General features: G+C 34.7%; 3 protein-coding genes and 1 long non-coding RNA gene across 7 annotated transcripts in view; 1 reads left to right on the top strand and 3 right to left on the bottom strand.

Moving 5' to 3' along the window:
* LOC138693268 (zinc finger protein 26-like) overlaps positions 1 to 4,591 on the bottom strand; it is a 40,584-nt gene extending 35,993 nt beyond the window's left edge. The window contains exon 1 of the mRNA XM_069817135.1: positions 4,269 to 4,591. Within this exon, the coding sequence (XP_069673236.1) occupies positions 4,269 to 4,293 (25 nt within the window). The 5' untranslated portion in view covers positions 4,294 to 4,591. The remainder of the gene's footprint in view (positions 1 to 4,268) is intronic.
* LOC138693338 (THAP domain-containing protein 1-like) overlaps positions 1 to 10,115 on the bottom strand; it is a 14,436-nt gene extending 4,321 nt beyond the window's left edge. Inside the window, exons 1-5 of the mRNA XM_069817253.1 lie at positions 8,762 to 10,115; positions 7,035 to 7,281; positions 6,615 to 6,753; positions 4,863 to 4,933; positions 4,598 to 4,734 (exon numbers count right to left, since the gene is read on the bottom strand). Coding sequence (XP_069673354.1) covers positions 4,612 to 4,734; positions 4,863 to 4,933; positions 6,615 to 6,753; positions 7,035 to 7,196 — 495 coding nt within the window. The 5' untranslated portion in view covers positions 7,197 to 7,281; positions 8,762 to 10,115 and the 3' untranslated portion in view covers positions 4,598 to 4,611. The remainder of the gene's footprint in view (positions 1 to 4,597; positions 4,735 to 4,862; positions 4,934 to 6,614; positions 6,754 to 7,034; positions 7,282 to 8,761) is intronic.
* Positions 2,504 to 16,160, top strand: LOC138693348 (uncharacterized). Its single transcript, XR_011330292.1, has 2 exons — positions 2,504 to 2,591; positions 15,551 to 16,160. It is a non-coding gene; the product is annotated as an uncharacterized lncRNA (long non-coding RNA).
* On the bottom strand, positions 13,420 to 25,570 carry LOC138693322 (zinc finger protein 501-like). Of its 4 annotated transcripts, none has more exons than XM_069817224.1 (5): positions 25,509 to 25,570; positions 24,038 to 24,132; positions 23,765 to 23,902; positions 16,652 to 16,744; positions 13,420 to 14,360 (listed from the first exon to the last, which is right to left on the bottom strand). In XM_069817224.1, exons 1-4 carry the CDS (start codon positions 25,513 to 25,515, stop codon positions 16,667 to 16,669), a joined length of 318 nt encoding a protein of 105 aa, XP_069673325.1. In that variant the 5' UTR covers positions 25,516 to 25,570; the 3' UTR covers positions 13,420 to 14,360; positions 16,652 to 16,666. The 4 variants fall into 4 exon arrangements, with proteins under 4 accessions (XP_069673325.1, XP_069673316.1, XP_069673333.1 ...); XM_069817215.1 differs by having other exon boundaries at positions 16,652 to 16,725; XM_069817232.1 differs by lacking the exons at positions 13,420 to 14,360; positions 16,652 to 16,744 and adding an exon at positions 16,751 to 17,013.

Raw genomic sequence — 25,570 nt, 5'->3', positions numbered from 1 at the left:
TGTTGTCTAATATGATTTGTGATTTCCAAGTCAGTTAAAAACCTCTTCCCACAAATATGACAGAAGTTCTTCTCGTCTGAAGGACTATCCGAGGTACTGGAATCCTCAGCCGTATCATCTATGTGAGTTTGTGGGTCTTTTGGAATTCCGTAACCCTGTGCGGACTTCTTGCATGTGTCACGCTCTTGTTGTTCCATGTCATCGTGGTCTTGTGCCTTTATGGGCCTGTAACTCAATACAAGTTCTTAGGCCACAAGGGTGGAGAAAGATTATTAGAGTTCGCAAGTAGCTGACTTATACACAATAAATATGACCTTCATTATTCTATTTTTTAATCATCCTCTAGAAATATTCTTCTAGCTGTTAGTAAATAAAGAAACGTTCCAGCTGTTAGGACAATGCCAATCTATGTTCTTTTAGTAAATAAATAAACGTTATACATGTCGATATCAATATCTGAAAACTGACGGAAAGTCAGATCAAATTATCACAGATATTTATAATTTATATCGTCATAATTTAATTAACATTACAGAGCAATGTGAGATTTGATACCCACAAACAAACGAATAAGGAAGGAATGTGGCCTCTTTCCATTTCATATGCATACAAAACTGTATTAATGAAGTTAAGTCAATACTTTCAACTCTTTCAGGATGTATCACGCCAATAAAAAATAGTCTCCAAATTTTTTATAGAAGCATATATCTAGGGAACGGATTTCTAGGTGGTATCTATTTTGTTTGCTATATCCTAGACGTATGTTATTCAGATATTGTTACGTTTCGTGTGCACAGGATCCCCCTCTTGAAATTTTATGAACCTAAAATGCCTAAATGAACCATGAAGTCCCATAAATGCCTAGAAATTATGTTTGTGCCTAAAAAGTACCTTATTATTTTGAGTATATTAAAAAATTACAGGTAGGCCTACTAGAAATGCAAAAATGCTATTTAAAATATAAGAAAAAAAACCTTATAGGAGATAAACATTGGTCTGGTAAGTTCGTTCCATATTTGTCTTAGAAGGGGATGGAAGAAAATTTTTCCTAATTTCCTGGAACCAAAGTTCGTTTGAAAAAATTCATCTTAGCATAAAAGGAGTGATAGGTTGATCAGGGTAGGACTAGTGAGACAAGTGGCCAACAGGCTTGGAGCTCACATATTTAGTTTCTTTCAGTCCCAAACTCTTTGCAAGGACGCGTTTTGCGTACCTTTTAAATTTCTCCTCCCACTTCTCCTCTTTCAATTTAATTCAAATTCAGGATAGGCGAGAGCTTACAAATTAGTTTTCGAGTCAATGCACCCACCATTGTGCGAAATGAAACTGACCCGTCAGCAATCAGTCTCTTTCACAGACAGAATCTGAGTCTTCAGTTCAGTAGTACTTATCTTCAGTACCAGTTCTTTGTATATAAATTCCACCTAAATGGAATATTTACTAAAATTAAAATTATTAACTGTTATTTTATATGAACTCCTAAATGTCTTAAATTTGGATTTTATAAAGTCCTAAATCTCTTTTTATTTTTAACATTTAGAAGTCCGTTCCCTAACAATTAATAAAGTTTTTAAACCATCTCTAATGCAGATTACGATTATACAAATGTGTGGCAAGATCGACTTTGGTTATGAACAGCCTGGACAATAAGAAAAGTAGATGAGAACAGCTAATTGCACTGCTAGACTACTACATCAATCATGAAATAGTGAAAGAACTTAACGTACAGTTTATCAGCCACTGGCGTAGCTCTGTTGGCTAAGGCGCTTACCTGCCAATCCAGAGTTGCGTTCGAGCGCGGGTTCGATTCCCTCTTGGGCTGATTACCTGGTCGGGGTTTTTCCGAGGTTTTCCCCAACCATAAGGCAAATGTCAGGTAATCTATGGCGAATCCTCGGCCTCATCTCGCCAAATATCATCGGATAGCATAGGATGAAGGTCAGTGCGCAAATCACTTCATTTATATTCGTAATTTACATACACGAAAACACTCGCAGAAAGAGTTATTTCTTCATATGGTATTACTACTGTCACTGCATGAGGAAACTCACCAGTTGCTAAACATGCAATGCTGTAAGGTTCCACTCCATTGTTGCATAGTCGACAAATAGTCATAGCACAAGACTGAACTGTGATTCGGTTTTTTATTGTGGTCGAAACACGTTAATTTGTAATTTACAGGCCAACAGTATCACAATAAGCTCGGTTTTACTCTGGCATAGAAATATTTATAGCTATAAATGGGAGGGCAATTTTAGTGTGGACAATCATATCACGATGATAAAGAATATTGGAGCCAAAATTTTATGTAACAGACAACGTACATTGATTAGGAATGTCAGATTTTCTGACTTGGCAGGACATTTACAGTCTGTTATTAAATGTCCTGCATCCAGTTCTGAAACATGGCAGGACACGAAATGCTCACTTTCACTCTTTAATTTATGATTAGCATTGTTTAAGGTTTGTTAGTTTTAATGTTTTAAGTTTATCTTTTTTAATAGAAAATGGATAAGCTGGAGAAAGAAGACTCCTCATCTCTATCCCTGCTGAGAGCAAGAAGACTCATCAAATCGACAACAGCTGCAAAGGTACAAGACACTGCCCTTACATAAAGTTTATGAATTTATTTTCCTTCATCGCTACTAACTAAAAATTGTGGCCAATCTTTCCTCTGCTCGCATCTGGGTTGTTCTACTGATCACTAGCAAGATAAACTATCATTAAGTCTCATCAAGATGTCTCTATTTTGTTTGTGGGTCACTGCTCTTTTTATATTTCGATATTTTATTCTCACACCTTTTATTTCATTTCAACATATTTGTCTTCGGTAAGATATCAGTGGAGCTTATCTGTCATAATCTTGTATCTAATAACTTGCTGTACATTATCTCTCAGTACTCACCCAATTCAATTCATAAATAATTTATATCTCAACTGTCAGTCAGCCACTTCAACTTAGAACTTAACACTCTATTGTTTGCTAATTTACTTCGTTGAATTTAAACCTATTGTTCTTATTTGATAACTGGCTAATTTATTTAACGCGGAAATAATCAAAGCCATACTTTAGAATGCATGTAATACTGTTAACTTCTATGTACTATTCTATATCAATAGAGTGCATATCCCATAACACTGTAAGCAGAATTCTGTCTTTATTGAAACTTCACTGGATTCTTAATTAAAAATCTTTCACTAGATTTACAAACTAGAAATGCAGTGGTAGGTTACTGAAAAGAACAGTAGCTTAATATGGAAGAGATCCGGTATCAAGCTGCAGAGACAATCAAAACTTTTGGCGCAAAAGTTCGATATCCGATCTAAACAAAGCACATAAATAACTCCGTTTGTGGAGCAATTGGATATCATACTCAAGAAAAACCTAATTGCACTGGAAATTATTTTTGTGTGATTTCCCAAACCACACACTTCAATAAACCAAATATTATGAATGACAACTTAGACAGTCCCCACAGAGTAATGAAGATTATCTGTATAAAACATTTATAGTCCACACCTGTGGAGTAATGGTTAGCGCGTCTGGCGGCGAAACCAGGTTGCCCAGGTTCGATTCCCGGTTGGGGCAAGTTATCTTGTTGAGGTTTTTTCCGAGGTTTTCTCTCAAGCCAATGTGAGCAAATGCTGGGTAACTATTGGTGTTGCACCCCACATTCATTTCACTGGCATTATCACCTTCATCTCATTCAGACGCTAAATAACCTAAGATGTTGATAAAGCATCGTAAAATAACCTAGTAAAAAACATTTATAAGTAGAATGATGTATAAAGAATCAAAATAAATTTGTTATTAATATCACACTGTATTGCATAAAATTATATGTTGCTGAATAATTTACGTCAAATTCGCCATTTAACAATCCTTTTACATCTCAATGACAAAACACAAAGTAAGAGAACAAGCATATTCATTTTTGATTAAAAGATATTGTATTAACAAATATTTTCGAAAGGTAACATTACACATTTATATACTTAAAAGAACTTAATTTGTCTACAAATATGAATTTAATTATTTATAACCTATGTGCCATTAAAGAATTACTGCATTTTTGGTATATAGTTGTTCACAAATAGGTTACTCCAGTCGAAAGGAGTAGGTATTACAAGAATTTGAGTGTAGTCTCTGTTTTTGTTTCCCCATATAAAGAGAGTTTTTATTTATTTTAAACACTAGAAAAAGAATAGTTCATATTTTGGGTAGGCTTGGACTCGACCAATAAAATTCTCACTGTTACTTTACTCACCAATTTTCATCCTCTGTTGTCGCATCTGGTATCAACTCTTCCTTTACTGTATCCACATTATACGACTCTTCCTAAAAAGAGATATGCTAGATCGTGTTTGTAATAGTAAGAATAAACAAAATTATTAGAAGCTTTTCTACGTTCGAAACAATCGTTTTCTGTCATTCTTTGTGGTCTTAGTGTCCCCAATATCCACACGTAACATGTAGTAAATACAATCATTAGTTCATTTTAAAAATTGTGTTGAATTTGACACAAAATATATTATTTGTTTTGTAAGTCCAGGACACCAGACTGATTGAACTGCCATCAAGGTCGAAACAACTTACCTCATTTTCATACTTCAGACCAGGAAATGAATATCTAATTTGCTTTCATCATATTTTATGTCTGATACATAAGCACAATTCAGGTCAGAAGAATCCACCTTCACGTCACTGATATCCACTTTCAAAAAATTTCCTTCCTGTGTATCAAATATCAGAAATTAGTACTGTGATTATATATAGTTAGTAACCAGTTTTCAGTGGACTTAAATTTTAATTATTTTTATCACAGAATCACAGAAACATGACACATGGAAAATGCACTTACTATTGATAGCAGATTTCCCTCTTCTATATTTCTGTAATCATTTTCAAGAGTCAATGGGTCTACTTCAGGTTCTGTTTTAATCAGGAGAAAAAATCATATTTATTTATTTTTTCATATTTACCGTGCATGTTATTTAATGGTCACAACACACTTAACATAACTAGGTAGGCCTATGAAATGAATACAATATTGAACAGATATTTATTATGATCAGCAGTTGCTGTAGTATTTCATTTAATAACATTTCAACTGTAGAGGTTATTTAGCATCGAAGTTCAACACAGATAAGAACTGGCTAACAAATTTTTGCCTGCACACCTCTATCAAAAATCTATGACATAGGACCTATAGCTTTAGTTCCCTCAGGAGGAAGCCATGCTAAAGATTACATGACCCCTTAAAATCCATTGCTCTAACTTAGGTTTGAATCTGTAAACATCAGATTAACAGCTAGGCCATTCGTCCATGAGGCATCATTTCATAGTTTCGTCAGAGATGTCATGCTTATTTCTTGCAGCTATGAAACAGTTAAGCCCGCGTTTTCGTCCACGAAGAGTACAGCAATCGGATTTTGTCTAGTGACAAGATATCAAGCGATGTAGTTCTGGTATAGCCACATTCAGAATCAAAGACGAAGATATGGATTGATCTGTAGATAGAAAGAAACGTCAATTTTAGACTGTTTATAGTACAGATAAGGAATTATGAGTGGATGATGACACATTTAACTCATTACACAGAATGTGAAAAAATGTTTACCAGGAACTGGTGCAAAGAAAGAATTTGAGATTTCAATCGAAACTCTCTCTAACATATTTCTAGCATAATCTGGTATCATTATGATTGTAAAGACACGCATAACTCCATTCTTGATTAGACTCTTTTAACAATTGTATATCATTAATGATCTGTTATCCTCTTATAGAGGTTCTGGCTGATATGTACAGTACCTACATCTATTATCAGGCACATCTCAATTAACAATATGTGTCAGAGGAAAAACAATTGTTTATATGCATCTGAAGTCTGACTAGTGTAATATGTAGCTAGTTGGCGATGAATGCAATGGAGGGGAAAAGAAACTGGCCACCCTACCCAATTATCTCCTGGCCTAGTTGCCTCATAAGTGGTGCCTTATTGGTATCGCTTGTGAAGTTCAGACCTGTTTTCGGACAGTTGCCTAAACAACAATAACAATGATCTGTTAAGGCATTTAAATAAAAACTTATCAACTTCATTATGTTAGTATTGCTGTTTATTTAAATAACGTAACAGGTCATTAGGAATATCTTTCCACAACTTAGACAAAAGTGGAAAACACTGACATTTTCTCTTTTGGATTAGGCTACACCAGAAAACAAATAAAACATGCCTACTGTCATGATCTGAGGAAATAAAACCTAGCTGGCCATGTATAAGCATGCCACATAGCAGCAACATTGCAGTATGTCTGGCTGCATGTAGCTTGTATGTAGTGACGAAAGCTTGACTCTGCAGTAGTCTCGTGTACGAATACTCATTTAATAACATTAGCTGCTGCATAAAAGCTTCAAGCAAGCAATGTCGTGTCTAAGGCGAATCTATGAAGCAATGCCTTGTGGATGAATGGCCTTACCACGTTATTGATCAGACTGTTAAGGAGGAAGTAATGATAAAAAAAAGAGTAGTAGAAGAGACATTATTAAATTACTGTATTTATTGTAAAATCTCTAAGTCTAACCTTCACAGATAGCTATTCTGCATAATACTTACCAACTTTACTACGTAGGCGAGGTGGTTTCGTTGTCTTTCTTGCAGAAGTGTGTTCAAATACTGATGGTATAGCATTCGATTTCAATTTTCTTACACCATCAGCACACTTGTTCTCGAACTGGTCTTCTGTGAAATGTTTCTAGAAGTAAATTTGTTTACAGTTAGGGCTACATTAATACTCACATCAATTGTATTTGAAGTGTTCAATATATACAAAGCAAAATTCACTACATTTGTGTGCATCCTATTGGCAAAGCAAAATATAATGTAGGCCCTACAATACCAACTGTTATTCTTCCTATATCCAAAGATTATAAAGACTGGATATAGCTGAGTCTACAATATTTGCAATTTAAGAAATGAATGTATTTTGAAGCAACAGTCAATAGCTAATAATTAATGGTATATAGGCCTACTTACATCGCATAATCGAGAACTTTCTGTTGGAGTCCAATTGACACGATTTATTCTTGCCAGCCAAACATTTATTCTATTCTCATCACTTTCTGCTCGAGGTATTCGAAAAAAATTTGTTTCCTTGTCCTGGCTTGTATAGCACCCGTATACACAACATTGTGGCATTTTTATCTTTTAAACACTATGCTTCTCTGTGCAGCCATCCTCTGTATTGAGGTGGAAGCACAGGTCATGTGAATCGATCAGAGAGTAGAGATGGGTAAAAAATAACACAACAGTTATTTTGGAACTGTTCCGGTCTCGGAACTGTTGCAAAAATGAACAGTAGGTCGGAACCTCCTGTTCCGAAATAACAGTGTTCCGACTCCGAGCTGCTCACTTGCCCAGCTGTTGCGAGCTCGCAGTACCGCGTTGCACAAGGTATGTTCCGACTCCCTCGGAACTGTTGCAAAAATGAACAGTAGGTCGGAACCTCCTGTTCCGAAATAACAGTGTTCCGACTCCGAGCTGCTCACTTGCCCAGCTGTTGCGGGCTCGCAGTACCGCGTTGCACAAGGTATGTTCCGACTCCGAGATAACAGTCGGAACGTCGGAGCTTGTTCCGATGAACCAATGACAGCAGCAGTTACACTGTTTTCGTTGTTCTTTATGTTGTACTTGGAACTTCGTTGGATGAAGTTGGTATTTGAAACTCTCACGTGGTTGGAGGGGGGCGCATGGAAATTGAAATCCTTGCGGTGGCGCGAACTTTAATATCAACATTTGTAAGACTGGCCAATCATCTGTAATGTTATAGTAAGTATTTAATAATCTGTAATATTCATTCCCGCTTTATGGTTTATTTCACCATTAGTTGACTAATTCTGTTTTATAAACATTCTACAAAGTCATAAAGTACGCATACTATTATTAATTCATTGATCAGCTGATTCTATACAAAGGTTAAAGTCGTAAATGGTAATGAGAGGTTTAGTTACAATGTCTGTATGTCGTTTGTTGAGGTTAAGTCTGACAAGCACAAGTTTTTGTGCTATCTTCTCTGTTATCAAAGAACGACAAAAATGTTGTAGCATTATTTGTTGGAAACTACCCATATAAGTACTGATTTGGAGAGCGATGTTTAATGCGAAGTTTAAATTACACTTTGGTAAAGATGCGATTCCAACATTTTACTAACCCACTGCGGGGTTTCCAGGTTTCAGTACTGCCAATATATATCTTTTTTATTTATGAAATTGTAATATTTATTATTATTATTATTATTATTATAACTGTGTATTAAGAAAAGTAAAAATAAAAATTAATGATTTGTTTTTTTTTTTTTTAGTTGGCTACCATATCTTTATAACTTTATGTACGAAAACAAAGTGTTGTATTCTGTCCTTGTAGTCAACAGCTGTGTAATTACTAACATTAAGCTTTTGAGTTCTGTCCGCATGCACAGCAATTTTCCAAAATCGATTCGAATGTGCATTGCAGTGCCATCTATAGATAAGAATGTGTACTATGTCATGCCTATGAGTGCTCCAGTGTGAGCTGCATGGTGTTATTTGTCTATGGTGAAGAGGGAGGGTACTGTACCGTTCGTTTGAACGACTCAACGACTCCGACTCATCACCACTGGTGACTGTTATTTCGGAACTGTTATTTGGAACATAGTATTTTTTCGGAACCGGAACCGTCGGAACTGTTCCGGGAAAAGAACAGCTTCGCCCATCACTATCAGAGAGCCACAATGCTGGCATACGACCTGGAAAATAAATGCGCTACTTTGTTCATAGAGAGCTCTATATATTTGTCACAGTAATAGGCTATTTTCATACCAGCGCTAGGTTGCTTCACGTCAGATATCCAGAGTAACACAATTAGTAGACCTACATACATATGCAAACAACCAGAGCCTTCTTTAGTTACAAGCCGGGGCCCAAAGACGTTATAATAGTAGGGGCCATACGTCGGCAACACTGTAACCCTGTAATTATCTGTCACCCGGAGGCTGACCATACAGTACACGTGTTTGTGCTAATGCCGATTTCCAATGTAAATTAATGTTACAATATAAGTGTGTGTCGATGGAATTATGTTTGCGGTCGTACCAAACGTTAATTGTTGATGTATTATAAACTAAATGCGTGTTGGTGATAAAAAAAAAACAAGACAATAAATGAAAATAAAATGGTTGCAGTCTTTGGGAATTTTTACGGTTATGGATGACAAAGTAATTGACTATTCTATTAAATATTGTATAACCACATTTTTATATTCTTATTTGTGTGTATCAGAATTCTAGTCAAATTGTTGGGTCTCGCCTGCTATATCAATAAAGTTACGCCGTTGGTTTTCAAAGTCATTGTAAACAGCTGTTTTGTGATCCCATAAATGTTGCAGTTTTGTTGAAGATTCGGAATGCCTGCTATACGTCAGAACTATCTATAATTTGTACATGCATATAATCACTTTGTTTGTTTGGTCAATGTTACTTATGTCCCGCCCACTATAGAGACATAGGCCAATTTTACACATATTTAGTATAACTTGTTGCTTCTTTGACAGGTTAGGTTTGGTTAGTTTAGGTTTTTGTTATAACCTACCTTGCATATACGATTATAGCGCAACATTGGCAGTGATAAAAGTGAAATATTTGTTCAGTGGGCGTTGGATACTCTACATTCACCCACTTGGTATTTACAGGATTTAAAGTCCACTGAGTTTACGCTAATCGATACATACATGTACTTAATAGATAATGTTGCGTTTTGTTACGTATTATGTTGAAGGGATGTGTTTTCATTTTTTCATAGATTGTTTTACTTGGCTTAACTGTATTTACATCCTCATACTTTTATTATAATAGGAATGTCAATAGTTTCTTCTGTTTACATTTTATTTTAGGCCTATTTGCATAATTCACATTCTTAGCTTGTTTTCTGTAGTTATATTTATTTAAAATTATATTTTAAAAAGTTTATAACAAATAATTTAGGATAACAGTATTGTTATGGTGACTGGCCAGGTTCAAACTAAAACTGGCTTCCTGGACATCTGAAATATTTATAGAAAAGCACGACATAATCACATGAAATTAAAATGTATATGATATCCTACACCTTTCATGTCAGAGGTGAAACAACATTAAGCGGCAAAACATTGTCAATTTACTAGCCACATAATGGTTAATTGATTGGAATAGGGTATTGCGAAAGTACGTCATTATTTTATTTATTTTTGGTACAAGTTACATTTCTTTAAGTATTTATTTATTTTCCCTTGTACCATCAATAAAAAAACAAGCATGTTTTTATTTTTTTTTTTTTAATTATAAGTGTAGTTGCTACGACACATACGCACACAGCACTTTCTAGGCATCTGAAATATTTGTAGAAAAACACGATAGATAATCGCAGAAGATAATATTAAAATATATCCTAAACCTTTCACAGATGAAACACCATGAAGTCGCTAAATATTGTCAATTTGCTAGCCACAAATTTGTTAACTGAATGGAACTTAAGAATACTGCGTAGGAACTTACGTCTTTATTGCATTATTGATTTTATTATTTTCGGTGCAAGGAATATCCTTTTTATTAATTTATTTATTTACCTTCGTACTATCAATAAAAACATGTTTTTTTGTAATTATTTTAAGTGGCAGCCTTTGTATGTAAGTAGCCTACTTAAGCCGTATTCTGAAGTATAGCTAATTGATTGCAATAAAACACTATTTTCGAACCCGTAATAATTTACGTAACTAATCTGAATCTTGATCTTACCTTTGTGCATGAATAATATTGAAAAAATACGCGTTACGTATAACGAAAGCAATGAGCAAACACAATATCACTCTAAAATCTCCCGCCTCCACTCTGCGTTGCCAAACCTACCCATGCCCCGGTTTGTAACTAAAGAAGGCTCTGAAACAACACAAGACGTCAGGTCAGAGTCACGTTGGCAGGAAACCCACATTTCATTATTTTCCACAGAAAACCTAGCAATCATTCATAAACTGTCTAAAATTTTGCTGTAGGTATTCCGATTTATTCTTTTTGTTGATTTTAAATACTTAACGATCAAATTGCAGTGATAGTAAGAATACGCAGAGAAGGAAAAATGCCGTGGATTCATGGAGTTCTACTCACTCTCACAATTCGTATATGAAGTGACCTATCTTCTAAGGCATACAGAATGCGTAAACTAACTTAATCTAATACTGATTCGATCTTACAGAAACTCACTTTTCTTTGTAAGGAAACGCACGGAAATGAGATGTGCTGTCCCCTCCCTGCCGCTGCCGCCTATCCCATCCACATCGCTCGAGCGATTCCAACAGTCTTCACCTCTCCTCCGGCAACCACTTTTACAGCTACTTTCCAACCATATTTTCGGTGTGAAATTGGCGTCGGCAGTCAATTATTTTCCGTATACGATATGTATGACTATTAGAAACCAAGGATGTAAATACATTTGTACCTTAACGTGGTAACGCAATAGTAAATGAATGTAGGCAATACAAAGTATTTTCTCTTCATATAATGCGACATTCCAATATTAATCCCAACTGACAACATTTTTCATTACAGTTCATTTAAACTGTATTGTACGTTTAACTCACGCATGTAAGGTCAATTAAAACAGTTGTTCATGGGTTAGATAATATACAATATATATATATATCTATCACTACTCATGAGGCAACTAAGCCAGGAGATAATGGGGTCGCGTGCCAGTTCCTTTTCCCCTCCATTACACACACTGCTGACTAGTAACAGATTTTACTAATCACACTTCAGATGTATACAAACAATAATTGTTCCTACTCTGACATATTGTCAAGTGAGATGTGCTGATAATAGATGCACAGTTTTGCGTGTGATAAGTGGTTTTTAGTGAGTGAGAGTATTTATATAAAAGAAAACCCAAAAGTATAGTTAAATCTGATTATAATGACCACAATCAGTGCAACAGTCAAGAAGTACATTCTTTATCCTTTTATAATAATATATTTTTTATAAGCAATTCGTTTATAGTGACATTTAGCATCTGTGTAAATTCTTAAAAAATTCGTGTGCTACGTACATTAAACAGAGACCCTCTGGCTGAGAGGAATTAGTGACAAAAATGTTTTCAGTGACTGTGACAAAAGCATTTTATGAGCCACAAACTGGAATTCAAAGAAAAGACGTTGGAGTGCAGGGTAGACCAAACCCTTTCTTCTGTCTTGCCAGTAACCCTTTACTAATAGTAAAGCCTGGTCCACAATAAACCGGGAACGGAAACGAGAACGAGAATGGAAATATTAAAATAAATGTATTTAAATGTGAGCGTTCATAATTAACTTTCACGTTCCCATTCCCGGGCTTCTCGTTAATTGTGAATGTTCACATTTAAATACATTTATTTTAACAATATTTCCGTTTTGGTTTACTGTGAACCAGCCTTCACAGTCACAGTTGTGTACAGTACTGTAGTTTAGACATTCGGTTCAGATTGCAACTCCAGGCATTCAATTTGAAAACAGGTGTTACATATAGTACAATGAAGCAAGGAGCAAAGAAAAGGAAAGTTTTAAGTGACAGATGATGTAAGCCGTCAATTTGTTTTGGCCAAGGAAGAATTAATAATTATTTACAAATGCAGCATTTTTCAAAACTGAAACAGAATAAAATTACAGATTTCTTCAACCTGTATATTCTTAAATCTAAGTACGTATGTGTTTTAATTACCAGGAACATTATAAAATTTTCTCTGTATTTCACTATTTCCTACAATCTAGTACAGTATTTTTATTTTCCAAAATAATAAAACACACGAACGGTGTAAAGTATGAAAAAAAGTTGTTATACTATAGACGTATATACTTACTTACTGGCTTTTAAGGAACCCGGAGGTTCATTGCTGCCCTCACATAAGCCCGCCATTGATCCCTATCCTGAACAAGATTAATCCAGTCTCTATCATCATAACCCTCCTCCCTCAAATCCATTTTAATATTATCTTCCCATCTACGTCTCGATCTCCCCAAAGGTCTTTTTCCCTCCGGCCTCCCAACTAACACACTATGTACATTTCTGTATTCGCCCATACGTACTACATGCCCTGCCCATCTCAAACGTCCGGATTTAATGTTCCTAATTATGTCAGGTGAATTATACAATGCGTGCAGTTCTGTGTTGTGTAACTTTCTCCATTCTCCTGTAACTTCATCCCTCTTAGCCCCAAATATTTTCCTAAGCACCTTATTCTCAAACACTCTTAACCTATGTTCCCCTCTCAAAGTGAGAGTCCAAGTTCCACAATCATGAAGAACAACCGGTAATGTAACTGTTTTATAAATTCTAACTTTCATATTTTTTGACAGCAGACTGGATGATAAAAGCTTCTCAACCGAATAATAACAGGCATTTCCCGTATTTATTCTGTGTTTAAAAATTACAAATTAAATCATAGTGGTGTACAAAATACGTAACATTATGAATGTATTTCTTCTTTGAATTTAATTTATTTCTTTATTCTTATAACAACACTTTTTATTACAGTTGCATTTCTTTAGTCCCTTTGACAATGATGCTGTAAAAAAGTTAAACTGCATTATCTTCTCCCATTCACATCACTTCACGAATGTGTGAGCATATGTTTTTTGACATTATCCGGACGTTTAAATTCCTTCATGCAAATGCTGCACTTGAAAGCCTTCTCATCGGAGTGTGTCGATGCATGTCTTTGAACATGATCCTGTCGTGTAAAGGTCTTCTCACAAACATTGCATTTGAAACGCTTTTCACCTGTATGAACTAATGCGTGCTGCTGGAGAGTATACTGTCGTGTGAAACTCTTATCGCAAATGGCGCATCTAAAAGGCTTTTCATTTGAGTGCGTTAATTGGTGTTTACGAAGGAGATAACGTTGCGAAAAACACTTACCACAGGTGCTGCACTTTGAACACTTTTCCTCTGTATGAATTGATGAGTGATAATGAAGTTGGTGCCACTGTGCGTAACTCTTATGACATAAGTTGCATTTGAAAGGCTTGTCTTCTATGTGAGTGGATTGGTGTTTGCGACGGAGATAAGGTAATGCAAAGCACTTATCACAAAAACTGCATTTGTAAGGTTTCACTAATGAGTGAGTGTGTCGATGCATTTCTAGGGATGTAGCTCGTGTAAAACTTTTATTACAAATTTCACACACTAAAGAATTATCTGCAAGGACACTGTCATCTTGCGTTTGTTCAGTTTGTAAGTATATACCTACATTGCTGCATTCTATTGAATTCTTGCATGTGCCACCTTCAAGATCTCTCATGTAATCCTGGCTACTCGAATTTAAAGTACTGTAAATCAGTAATACATATATTGTCACAAAACAGGAGATTTATACCATAAAATTCATTCTACAACATCTAAAATATTCAAATATGACACCCATGTGATGGTAATTCTATTATTCACATAGAATCGTTCTTCCTACTAAAAATTATAACTCATACTTTTTTATCACTTTGACATTCAAACGTACCACAACACTTCAATTAAAATATTAATGAGGAAAGCAGGTAGTTCCTTAATGCTGCAGATATCAGAACTTAAAAGAGAAAGAAAATGATTCATTCTTCCGAGAAAAGAATAAAACAACTAAGAAAATGTGAAGTTTTCCTTTTACTAGCCTAAATTACATGTCATTTTCAACCAAAATTTCATAAACATCGTATTCATTATTACTGTCACTACTGCCACCACCAGCCTAAATTATATCATTGTTTCTAACGTGTTTACCAAAGCAGAGATAAGGACTGAAGAAGGGCACTCACATTTTATTGCTTTTATTTTCTGTCATATCTGGAATAAAATTCTTCACTGTGCTCATATTACATGAATATTCCTAATGAGGTGGAAACACTCCTCTATGAGTTGTACTAAGTATGAGCAAGTATTATCTTGCTAGATAATGCCCTGTTGGAGAAGTGGTAAAAATATTGCCGATCTATAAGCAATTGTGGATGCTTTTATCTGTCATTATGAACTTCATATAATTTCGTAAATATACTATCTGCGCTTGTATTGTCAGATATTTATGTACTGCACTTAATATTAACTTATTTGATGATTATTCCCTTTTATTATTATTATTATTATTATTATTATTATTATTATGAAATGTTGTCAATTACTGCCATTAAAAAAATTCTAATTGCCAAGAAAATAATAAGAATTTATCAATAAACTAACATACCAAGCCAAGTCATTACTGCTACTGTTTTATGCATATTTAAATATCGGAGGAATACAATTCCAAGCAGAAAATGACTTCTTGATAGAAAATAACTAACAGAAAACGTAATATATTTTGACCACAAAAAGAAGTTGTGTATACATGTTTTTATACCATTCCTATCTGAAACAAAAAATTTTAATTGATAGAGTAATAATTCTATGAGACAATACTATTCAACAAGATAGAATTTTATTACTTATACCACCTAGAGTGAGATTATCAAAACTAAGAGAGTGTTATATTTTACAGTTAAAAATAAAAAGTAAATCTGTGGCACTATAGCCCATGAAGGGCCAAGACCGACCAGCTGGCTGCTGGCCTCATGTCAACATGCCGAAGCAGAGATGGACGATCATCCAACCAGAATGGAGGTATAGTGTGATTAGCACAATGATCCCCATAGCCGTTATAGCTGGTTTTCGAAACTGGATTTTCACTACCTATCGCAGCTCCCGAAGTGCATCACTATGCTGGGTGGGCATTGGTCCCATACACTGGCCGAAATTACATCAGAAAATTTCTTCCCAAATAAGGATTCGAATCAGCGCGCATTCTGTAACGCGAGTCCTAGGGAGGACCACGACGCCACAGCACGGGAAATATTCTATAGCTACTGAGTTATATAATAATTTACCCCAGGCAGCCAACCACAAAACCTTTCAAAGATTCGAAGCTGTCCTTCACAGCTGGTCAATTATAATCCTTTTTATAGCACTGATGAATTTTTAGTATCCACTATCAATATAATCTTTGATGTATTTGCAATTATTGTTTTATTGTACTATTATGTATTATATTTTGTTGGAAGTCCATGGCCTCTAACTTGAGGTTCTCAACTTAATAAAGATTATTTCATTCATTCACTGACTGATTAAACCTAGCTTACCATTTGCCTCTATTACATGTAACGAATATGCAACTGTTATTAATTTGTTATGAAACAACTTTCAATAGTTTGCCATAGTTACTGCATTATTATATAGTGAGAAGAACCGTTATCTAAAACATAATCTCAAGATGAATTTTCAGTGATAGAAAATAGTATATTTAACAGAAAAAGATGTGAATTCAGAAAATATAAGAGCAATCCACGCAAAATGACTTGGCATTCACAATTCAATCATACACCCACTTCTCAATCGAGCAGTAGCATATTGACTCGAAGAAAAATATCTAACTGGCCTAGCTGTTATTGTGGTATTTATATCAGTACCATATTTTAATAACTTATGGATATGAATGTAGAACTTCTATTCTAGTATGGAACAAACAGCGCTACATAATGTAGTTTATGTCTTATATTATCATTGAAGGAGTAAAAGGAGGGACTGAAAACAAAAGTGCACTCACCAGTTAGAAAGATGATCACTCTCTGTAGTCAGTTCCAGTGGTGGATCCTCCTTCACTCCATCCAGATTGTACAACTTTTTGTAAAGAATAAAACTACCATGAACATACAATAAATACCAGAACAACTAATATTGAAATGTCACATAAACTGTCCTCCTAGCCTATGCTTTTAGTCTTGTAGGCTACACTTCCAGTCTCTCTAAATTTCGTAACAAGTTTAAACACTCTAGGACGACTAAGAAAGTTGACACGAATAAAATTTTCAGTGTCCAATCATCTTGTGTATATCAAGGCTTGATCTCACACAGTTTGTACAGCAGGAGATGCACAGGAGCAAGTGATAACAGCTGCAAAAGTAAGTGCTGCTTAGCAGCAAGGAAATTGTAATCTGTGAGGGAAGTGAGACGGTATGCACTGGTATGGAATACCGCCACTGGTTTCTATGGCATAAGATATCCATTAGTGAAAAATGACATAACGAAAAAAAAAAAATGTGATCCATAAAGTTTGTTTATACATTTCTTCACAACAAAGAGTACTACCTGTTTGCTTCGTAAATCTAAACCACAGCCTTCAAGAACTGTATTCAACATGTATTTAGACACGTTTATTTGTTAAGTCAACACCTGGAATGCTTACAAGTATAAAAGGCTGTGGTCTGTAGCTTGTGATGGCCATTGTTGCCAATTTAGTGACTGTGTCATTTTTGTTGTTGTTGCACTTTTTATTTATAATTAAGAAGGCACTTTGAAGCTTTAACATTATTTTAAATGATAAGTCTAAATGGACATTGCAAAATAATCTAGTAAATAACTAAAGTAACTTGAATTATTTTATTAAGAAATTTAATATGTTGCGTAAGCTTAAAAAATTCGCGTTACTTACTGCACGAAACAATTTATTGTATACATCATGTATGTGTATATCGTTAAAAAGGGGGTATGCCAGGGGAAAATCTTGGGGTAGCATACCGCCTCTGGTTTTTTTCCCACTTCCCACTGATTATAATGGTCACACTGAACTATGACTTTGCTTTTGAAAGTAGTAAAATATTATCATATATTCGGGCTAACTTAACCAAATACAGAAACAAAGAGGAAATTGAGAATATTAAAATGTTAGAGTCCTTTTGTGAACCAAATAATATTTTCTCACTTCATGATGTTGGTGCCTTCTATATCGCAAGTTTCATCGAGGTAAGTAATATAATTTGAAGTAAACAAAGGAGACAAAACAGACACACAAAGTATTGATAAGAAGTTGTTGTTGTTTTCTAATGCCAGGCGTTTGACAATAAAGTCATTTGACCTCTTGCACTCCAATATTTTTCAAAGATATTATCATGACCAGCCACTGAAGCACAGATTTTGAGGTGTTCCGAATCCATTTCTTGGTTTGAGTTGCACAATGGACAGTTAGGGGACTGATATATTCCAATTCTATGCAGGTGTTTGGCCAAACAATCATGGCCTGTTGCCAATCTAAATGCAGCTACAGACGATTTTCGTGGTAAATCGGGAATTAACTGTGGATTTTGATGCAGAAAGTTCCATTTTTTCCCATGGGATTGTGTTATCAAATTTTGTTTGTTGAAGTCAAAGTATGCAGATTTAATAAACCTTTTCACAGAGTAATACGTAATTTAGTAACAGGTCTGTAAGTAGCAGTGCTGCCCTTCTTTACTAAAGCATCCGCATTCTCGTTTCCCAGGATTCCACAAAGGGATGGTATCCATTGGAATACAATTCTTTTATTGACTGTTATTAATTGCGAGAGCATTTTAGTTATTTCTGCTATTTGAGATGAAGGTGTGTGTTTAGAGACTATTGATAGAATAGCTGCTTTGGAGTCTGACAATATAACTGCATTTTTAAATTTACTGATGTGGCATAGAAGATTCCTGAGACTTTCACTTATTGCAATGATTTCTCCATCAAAACTTGTTGTTCCATACCCAAGAGATCTATAAAGTGAGAAGAGACAGCACGTAACACCTGCACCGGCACCTTGTTCTCTGGAGATCAAGGATCCGTCAGTGTATAAATGAAGCCAGTTTTGTGGAGGGTACCTAATATTAATTGTCTCTAAAGACAATTGTTTTAGTATTTCAGTGTTTACTTCTGATTTCAGTATTTCTTCTGTTAAATTTAGATTATATTCCATATTTAATAGAGTTAAAGGTTTGGTTTAATTTGTAGGTTTTCTTTTAATTCGGGATATTGATTTTCTGTTTTAATTCTTGAACAATGGATATGAAACTTTTTTGAGTTTTCAATCTACAGAGAGGACTGCATGAATGCCAATTTTTTCCTGGTAATCTAATAAGTTTTTCATATTGAATCAGTGCTTTTTCTTCTATTGTCATTTTGATGCTGTTAATATTAGTGAGGAATCTCATAGAATCTATTGGAGTTGTTTTGATTCCACCAGTAATGAGTCTGAGAGCTTGGTTTTGAACATATTTTATTTCGTTTATGAAAGGTGAAGTAATTAAAATTTCTCCGCAGTATGTCAGCACTGGCTGTATAAACATTTTGTATGTAGTGTTCAAAGTATTCCTAGAGCATCCCCATTTCTTTCCTGCTAGTCTTTTTAGAAGGGAGAATCTTTTACGAGCTTTTTCAGAAATGTATTTCAAATGGTTGCTCCATGTTAACTTACTATCGAAAATAACTCCAAGGTATTTGGATTCATAAGTCCTAGGAAGGTGTTGGCCATTGTATTGGATATTGAATTCTCTTTCTTTTTTACCAAGTGAAAATATTTGGTAGTTAATTTTGCTTAAATTGAGTGTCATCAAATTTGATGTATTCCATTCATGTAGTTGATTTAGAGCTTTAAGAGCAGAATTTTGAATTTTGTCTCTATATCTGTAAGATCTGGAAGTCCACAAAACTATATCATCTGCAAATAGTGCTGTTTTCATGTTTGATTCCTCTAATAGGGAGGGTAAGTCATTTATATAAATATTGAATAAAGTTGTACTGAGGACAGCGCCCTGAGGTAGACCTCGATATGTTTGTCTGTAACTAGAAAGTGAGTTATTGAATTTAGTGGCAATGAATCGTTGACTAAGGAATTCTGATATCCATCTGAACATATTGCTGGAGATACCTAATTTCTGGAGTTTTAGTAATAATTTATTTCTCCAAACAGAGTCATATGGTAGCTGAAAGTCAATAAATATTGCCAAGGTATCTTCTTTCTTGTTAAAACTGTCTTTTATTTCTTGGCCGAGGCATATGACTTGTTCATTGGTAGAGTGTAGTTGTCGAAAGCCGGCTTGTCTTGGTGATAAAAGATTTTGGGATTCTAAATACCAAGTTAATCTGTTGGAGATCATGGACTCCATGGTTTTTGCTATCATGCTTAATAGTGCTATTGGTCGATAACTATTAATATCATGAGCAGGTTTCCCTTTTTTGTGAATTGGTACAATGATTGCTTTTTTTCCAAGCTGCAGGAACTGAGGTGTTCCATGATAAATTGAAAATGGATAAAAGTACAGACTTGGCTTTTCCCCCCAGATGTTTAAAAAATTCGGAATGAATGTTATCGGGGCCAGGAGATTTCTTGGTTTTTAAATTTTGTAAAGCTAGAGTTAATTCTTTGGAAGTAAAATTTTGATGAAATATTTCAAGTTTTGCACTAGTAATATTGTTTTTATTATTTTTATAAATTTGTCACTTTTTTTGGTATTGGGATGTAATCTGTGAGAGTTTGAGTAGTGTTTATTAAATGCGTTTAATATATCTCTACTATCTGTTAGTGTTTTGTTATTATGAATAATAGGTTGGCTAGTATTTTCCTGTGTATTGGAAATATTCTTCAGAAAGTTATATGTTTTAGCGCTATCGGTTCTGTAATTAATATTTTCAATAAATTTATTGAAACATTTCTTTTTTGCTGTTATGATTGCTTTTTTAAGAATGGCAGTCTTCTTCCTCCAATCATTGATAAGAAGTAAGACTATATGAAATTATCTGAAAATATTTGGCTTCCTTTTTCATAGGCCCTATACGTATTTTTGAAACCAACTGAGGTGGCTCAGTGGTAATGCACCAGACTCACAATCAGGAGTTCCTGGGCTCAAACCCTGTGGCCGGCCAATTTGAGGTTTCTCCCTCAGTTACAAAGACAAATGAGGGATTGAAAATTTACATGCCATGGCTCATCACCGCCTTAATCACCATTGTCAAAATCACTAAAAACAGAAATCAATTATAATGAATACAAGCCATATGTAACATATTATGGCAGTAGAAACAGAATCACAACCATACATAGGCGGAGTTATGGGGGGGGGGGAAGATGGGGGGCACTGCATCCCCAAACTTGTCTCAACTCTTTTTTTTTATTAACATTAGAAAATATTGAATGAAAAAGACTTTTCTTGCTTTTGTTTATGATTAAGTTTCTGTGCTTAAAGTGACGAATTAATGTCTTCAGATCATGTGTCTAGACTATAATATTTATTTTAAATTTCTGAATGTATAAGAATTTCTACACCTCGTTTGAGGAATGGAAGACTGTAATGTTTCTTTTGTAACAGCCTGTACTCCTGTGTTAGAAGTCTGCAGCGGCCATCTACTGAATTAGGTATTAGTGAAAAAAAAAACAAAAAACACCATAGTCCCATGTTAAAGGAGTGGAAATTTTCAGTAGTTTTCATAAAACAACCGAGTGCTAACACAGTCTACTATATATAGTCGCGAAGCTTGAGGTGTTTTTTTGCAAATCTCGTGATAAAGTGCTCCAAGCGGTTAGCAACAAGAAACAATAGACTGTCCATGGTCGACTTTGGACTGTGTCGTATTTCTATCGAGTACTAGCTCGTTGTGTGTTTCACATTGATGCTTGTGAAATGTTCGCTATTGGTTGTAATGAAAATGTTAATGGCTAAAATATAATAATTGGAATAATAATATGGGACAAGGAGGAGGCGTTTGTAGTGCTATAAATTGTAGCAACAGTAAGAGAAAGAGGCCAAAGTTATCCTTTTTCCGATTTCCGAAAGATTCAGAAAGGTTCCTGGGTTTCCACAAGAATGCTGTGCAGAAACAAAACTGTTAATTTGAAGTTCTTTGTGACTGTTAGAATACATTATATCCTTAAATTTCACAATGAAATGTTTCAGTCTAACTGAAAGGACATTAGATACCGGTTAAAGTTCTGTCACTTAGGCTGCTAAATTTCCAGAGAAATAAAGGTTAGGTCTACTTTTTTTTTCCGAGGATATATTTTTAATTGTAGCCATTAATTTTGTTATTATTTTTATGTGTTATTTTACTAAAGACGTAGAAAAATTAAGTTTGTTTTAACGAAATTTATTGATCACATTTTATTTTCAATTCTGATGGGATTATTATTGCTTAGGCCTTCTTTTTTCTTCAAAGAATATGTTTTTAATTATAGCTGTTAATTTTGTTGTTATTTTTATTTGTTGCTTTACTAGAGACGTAGAAAAAGTCTGTTACAATAAAATTTATTGATCACGTTTTATTTCCAATTCTGGTGTGATTATTATTGCTTAACCTCATCCCACTACGCAAGCCTACACTACAAGTACCAGTACACGTAAGTTACTCCATTAATTCATATTTCCATTATTATTGTTGTAAAGAGAAATGCAAATTAATATTTATTGGTTTCATAGTTAATTATCGCTATAATCTTGAATGAGTGAAGCTACTGTAGTAAATTTCAGTTCGTTTTGCACAAACAAAAATTATATTAACTTATTTCTTGCAGGTATCTTCGAGTTTATGGTGGAATTTAATATACTTCATTAAAATATTTCAATAATGGAAGGAAGGTGTTAATTTTTCCAAAAGAACACGACAACGAAAGTGTAACATATTTTGTCGGCTGCTAGGAGAGACTCTGCGATGATGAGGCGATAGTAGTGATCCTATTGGTGGCATTTTTACTACATATTGAGCTTTGCGACTGTATATAGTAGACTGTGGTGCTAAGATTTTTTGTGTAAACAGCCATTTTCCAGGAAGATGGTACATGGTAGCATTTACAAATAATATCCCATTCATAAACAAAAGCAAGAAAAGTCTTTTGAATTCAATATTTTGTAATATTAATAGAAAAAAAATAGTTCATAGAAATTTGAGGGGGGGGGGGGCCCTACTCCCACATACTCTCTCCTAACTCTGCCTATGGTTATACCCTATTATAATTTGCTGTAGACCTACAGTTGAAGCCCTATACAACTCAGTCTGAAACATTGTGGATAACTTATGGATGTAACACTGTAAAAAACATGCACCCCAAAAATACCTTTATTAAATGATCATATTCTGATACACTGTACCACGGTCAAGCTATAACGGGAGAGGAAGTAAATGATATGCCCCGTAACCTCGTTATATTGGGATTCTATGGTTTAGCTTTGCCTCCCCAAGGAACCGGTTTTCTCTCCGCCTATGCAACCACAGTCCATGGTCTACTGGTACAACCAAAGATTCACACGCAATATGACCTAGTTGTTAAAGTGGATATAAATAAACTTAACTACGAACAGTACTTTTTTTTTTAATCCAAAGGTGGGTACTTGACTTTGTGCCATTTATTCCAAGCGCCCTCATCCATAAGTGACGTGCCAAAGGTGTAGTTATTTTTGACACTGTAAGCCAGGGGCGTATTTTGCGGGCTAACGGGGCTACCGGCGGTAGCCCAAGGAAATTACAAAAGAAAAAGTTTATAATATAACATAATGTAATAATTTTGTATTATTAGTTTTACCATAATAATTAAAATTAAAGTAATTGTTAGATATATTTTGTGTAATAATAGGGTCGGCGGTAGCCCAAACCCTTTAACCAGTATACGCCACTGCTGTAAGCATTGCCCTCAGGGTACCATGAGAGGCGAATTACATAGCACTGCATGATTATGATTAATGGAGCAATGGTGGGAAACATAAGTACCAGAGAAAAACTACCACCAAACACAGTATTTGTCCACTACAAATTCCCACCAGGATTCGAACCATGTTACCAGCGTGGAAAGCTGACGTACTAGCCATTTCGCTAATGCTGCGTCTGTTTCATAAATGTAAGAAGTAAACATTTTGAAACTTTTTTCAAGAACACAACTCACCTCAGGTTCATATTTCACCTCAGGATATGAACTTTCATATGCATTTTCTTCACATTTAATGTCCAATATGTTATCATAGCTCACATCGGGACTTTCCACTTTCATCTCATTAAAATCCACTTTCCAAGAATTCCAGTCCTATATTATATCAAGTAATACAAAAGAGTAAATTATACACTGCTACAAATTTGAGTCCACTGGTAATTAACTTATTACTGTCTCTCATTACCATTATTAAATCATGTAAATGTAACACATCAAAATATTACGTACCAGTACTGATGAAAACAGTTTTCCTTCTCCATTTGTGTCATTTTCTGGGTCCAATGGGTCAATGCCAGCTTCTGATTTAATTACTTCAATGAGAACTGAAAATAAAAGAAAGAGCATGTTTGAACATACTTATTCTAATCCATGAACACTGCAACGAAAACATATAGACTTAGGCTATATAGGTACAATTATTTACGATGTTAAGATGATAAAAGAATGATTAGCTACTAGTATGATATGTTTTCAAGGATTAAGACATGTAAATCACAACTAATCTGATGGTGAAGATAAACTGCCTCTTACATTGGCGAATATGGGCCAAAGCTTTGGTTTTAAAGGGTATGGTATTAAAAACATTTTTAGCGTAACGGTTTTTTTCAGTTGTCTTTTAGCTTGTGTACCAGTCTTCATAATACCATCGTAATTAACAAGGTTATATTAGACAGTGATGAAGCTAAAGTGTAAATACTGGATAAGCTGAAAAAATCTGCTTACCTTATATCTTTTTATATAGAAAATATTTCTCTGTTTTTCTATAAAATTTTTTTTGTGACAGAGACAGCATAGAACGGTGATGACCACTCATTTTGACCTCCAAAAAGAATACAGGTATAACAATATAATTTATTTGTCTCAGGGCACCAAGGATATTTCTTAAACCATGAAAATTGAACATTTATATTTTTTCTTCCCCCATCCGCTATTTTATTATATACATTTGGTATCGATCTCCTATCTTTGTAAACACATTTTGTTTCATACATCCAAATTGAAAACCGTTTCTTTTTTAATTCTACAAATAATGACCTCAAAAAATGTTTTTTCAGTATGAGCCATTTTACACAAAATTAATAGTAACATATACACAATTTTTTTTATTAAAGTAACACTCAACAACGAAGCGCATTCACAGAACACCAATAGAGCGCGGCGTTTTATTGTGACGGAGAGCAAGAGGCTAGCACTAAGTTGTAGAGAATCGATACCTGGATCCTGGTTCCCCCTCAAGCTTGCGAGTCAAGGTCGTAGCCGTAATAGCAGAGGCTTCTGCCACAGGTCTCGCACTGAACTTACGATTCTGGAATGACTGCCAACAGTGAACTTAATATATGGAAGGATTGGAGTGAAACCAAGTGCTACATTGTTACTTTGGCCTCTAAAGAGCTTCGCCACTGATCAGTTTTTTTTTTTTTCTGTGTATAGAGAAATGAGTTTTAAATGTCCTGTAAATTTAACGAAATGCTTCTTAATTTAGTCCACTGCGGAAATTGTCTTAGTAAAGTACAACTACTCATGCACTTTATACTGTTATAGTGTAATTCAAAGATTTAGGCCTATCTATATTTGGAGATTTTGCAACTCTACTTAAATAACTGTGCCTCATAACAGAAATACATAACACAATATTTGCAATATCAATCAAAGCAATAAAAAAATTGTAGGGAAAGTTTAAAAACTAGAAGCAAAATACCTTCCATTATATACAGCACTCATTTTCCATTATTCTTTATTACGCTGTCTGTTGCCGTTAAC

The sequence above is a fragment of the Periplaneta americana genome, chromosome 2 (genome assembly GCF_040183065.1).
Source record: "Periplaneta americana isolate PAMFEO1 chromosome 2, P.americana_PAMFEO1_priV1, whole genome shotgun sequence".
Lineage (NCBI taxonomy): Eukaryota > Metazoa > Arthropoda > Insecta > Blattodea > Blattidae > Periplaneta > Periplaneta americana.
The sequence above is the reverse complement of the archived record's forward strand: the minus strand, read 5'-3'. Positions and strand labels throughout refer to the sequence as shown.

Bases quoted from the DNA above. Each gene is read 5' to 3' on its own strand.
- LOC138693322 (XM_069817215.1), bottom strand. The intron at 23,903-24,037 runs GTACGTAATATT...GATATAATATAG, and splicing joins AACTGTTTTCATCAGTACTG to GACTGGAATTCTTGGAAAGT. The intron at 16,726-23,764 runs GTGAGTTGTGTT...CTTTACAAAAAG, and splicing joins AGGTGAAATATGAACCTGAG to TTGTACAATCTGGATGGAGT.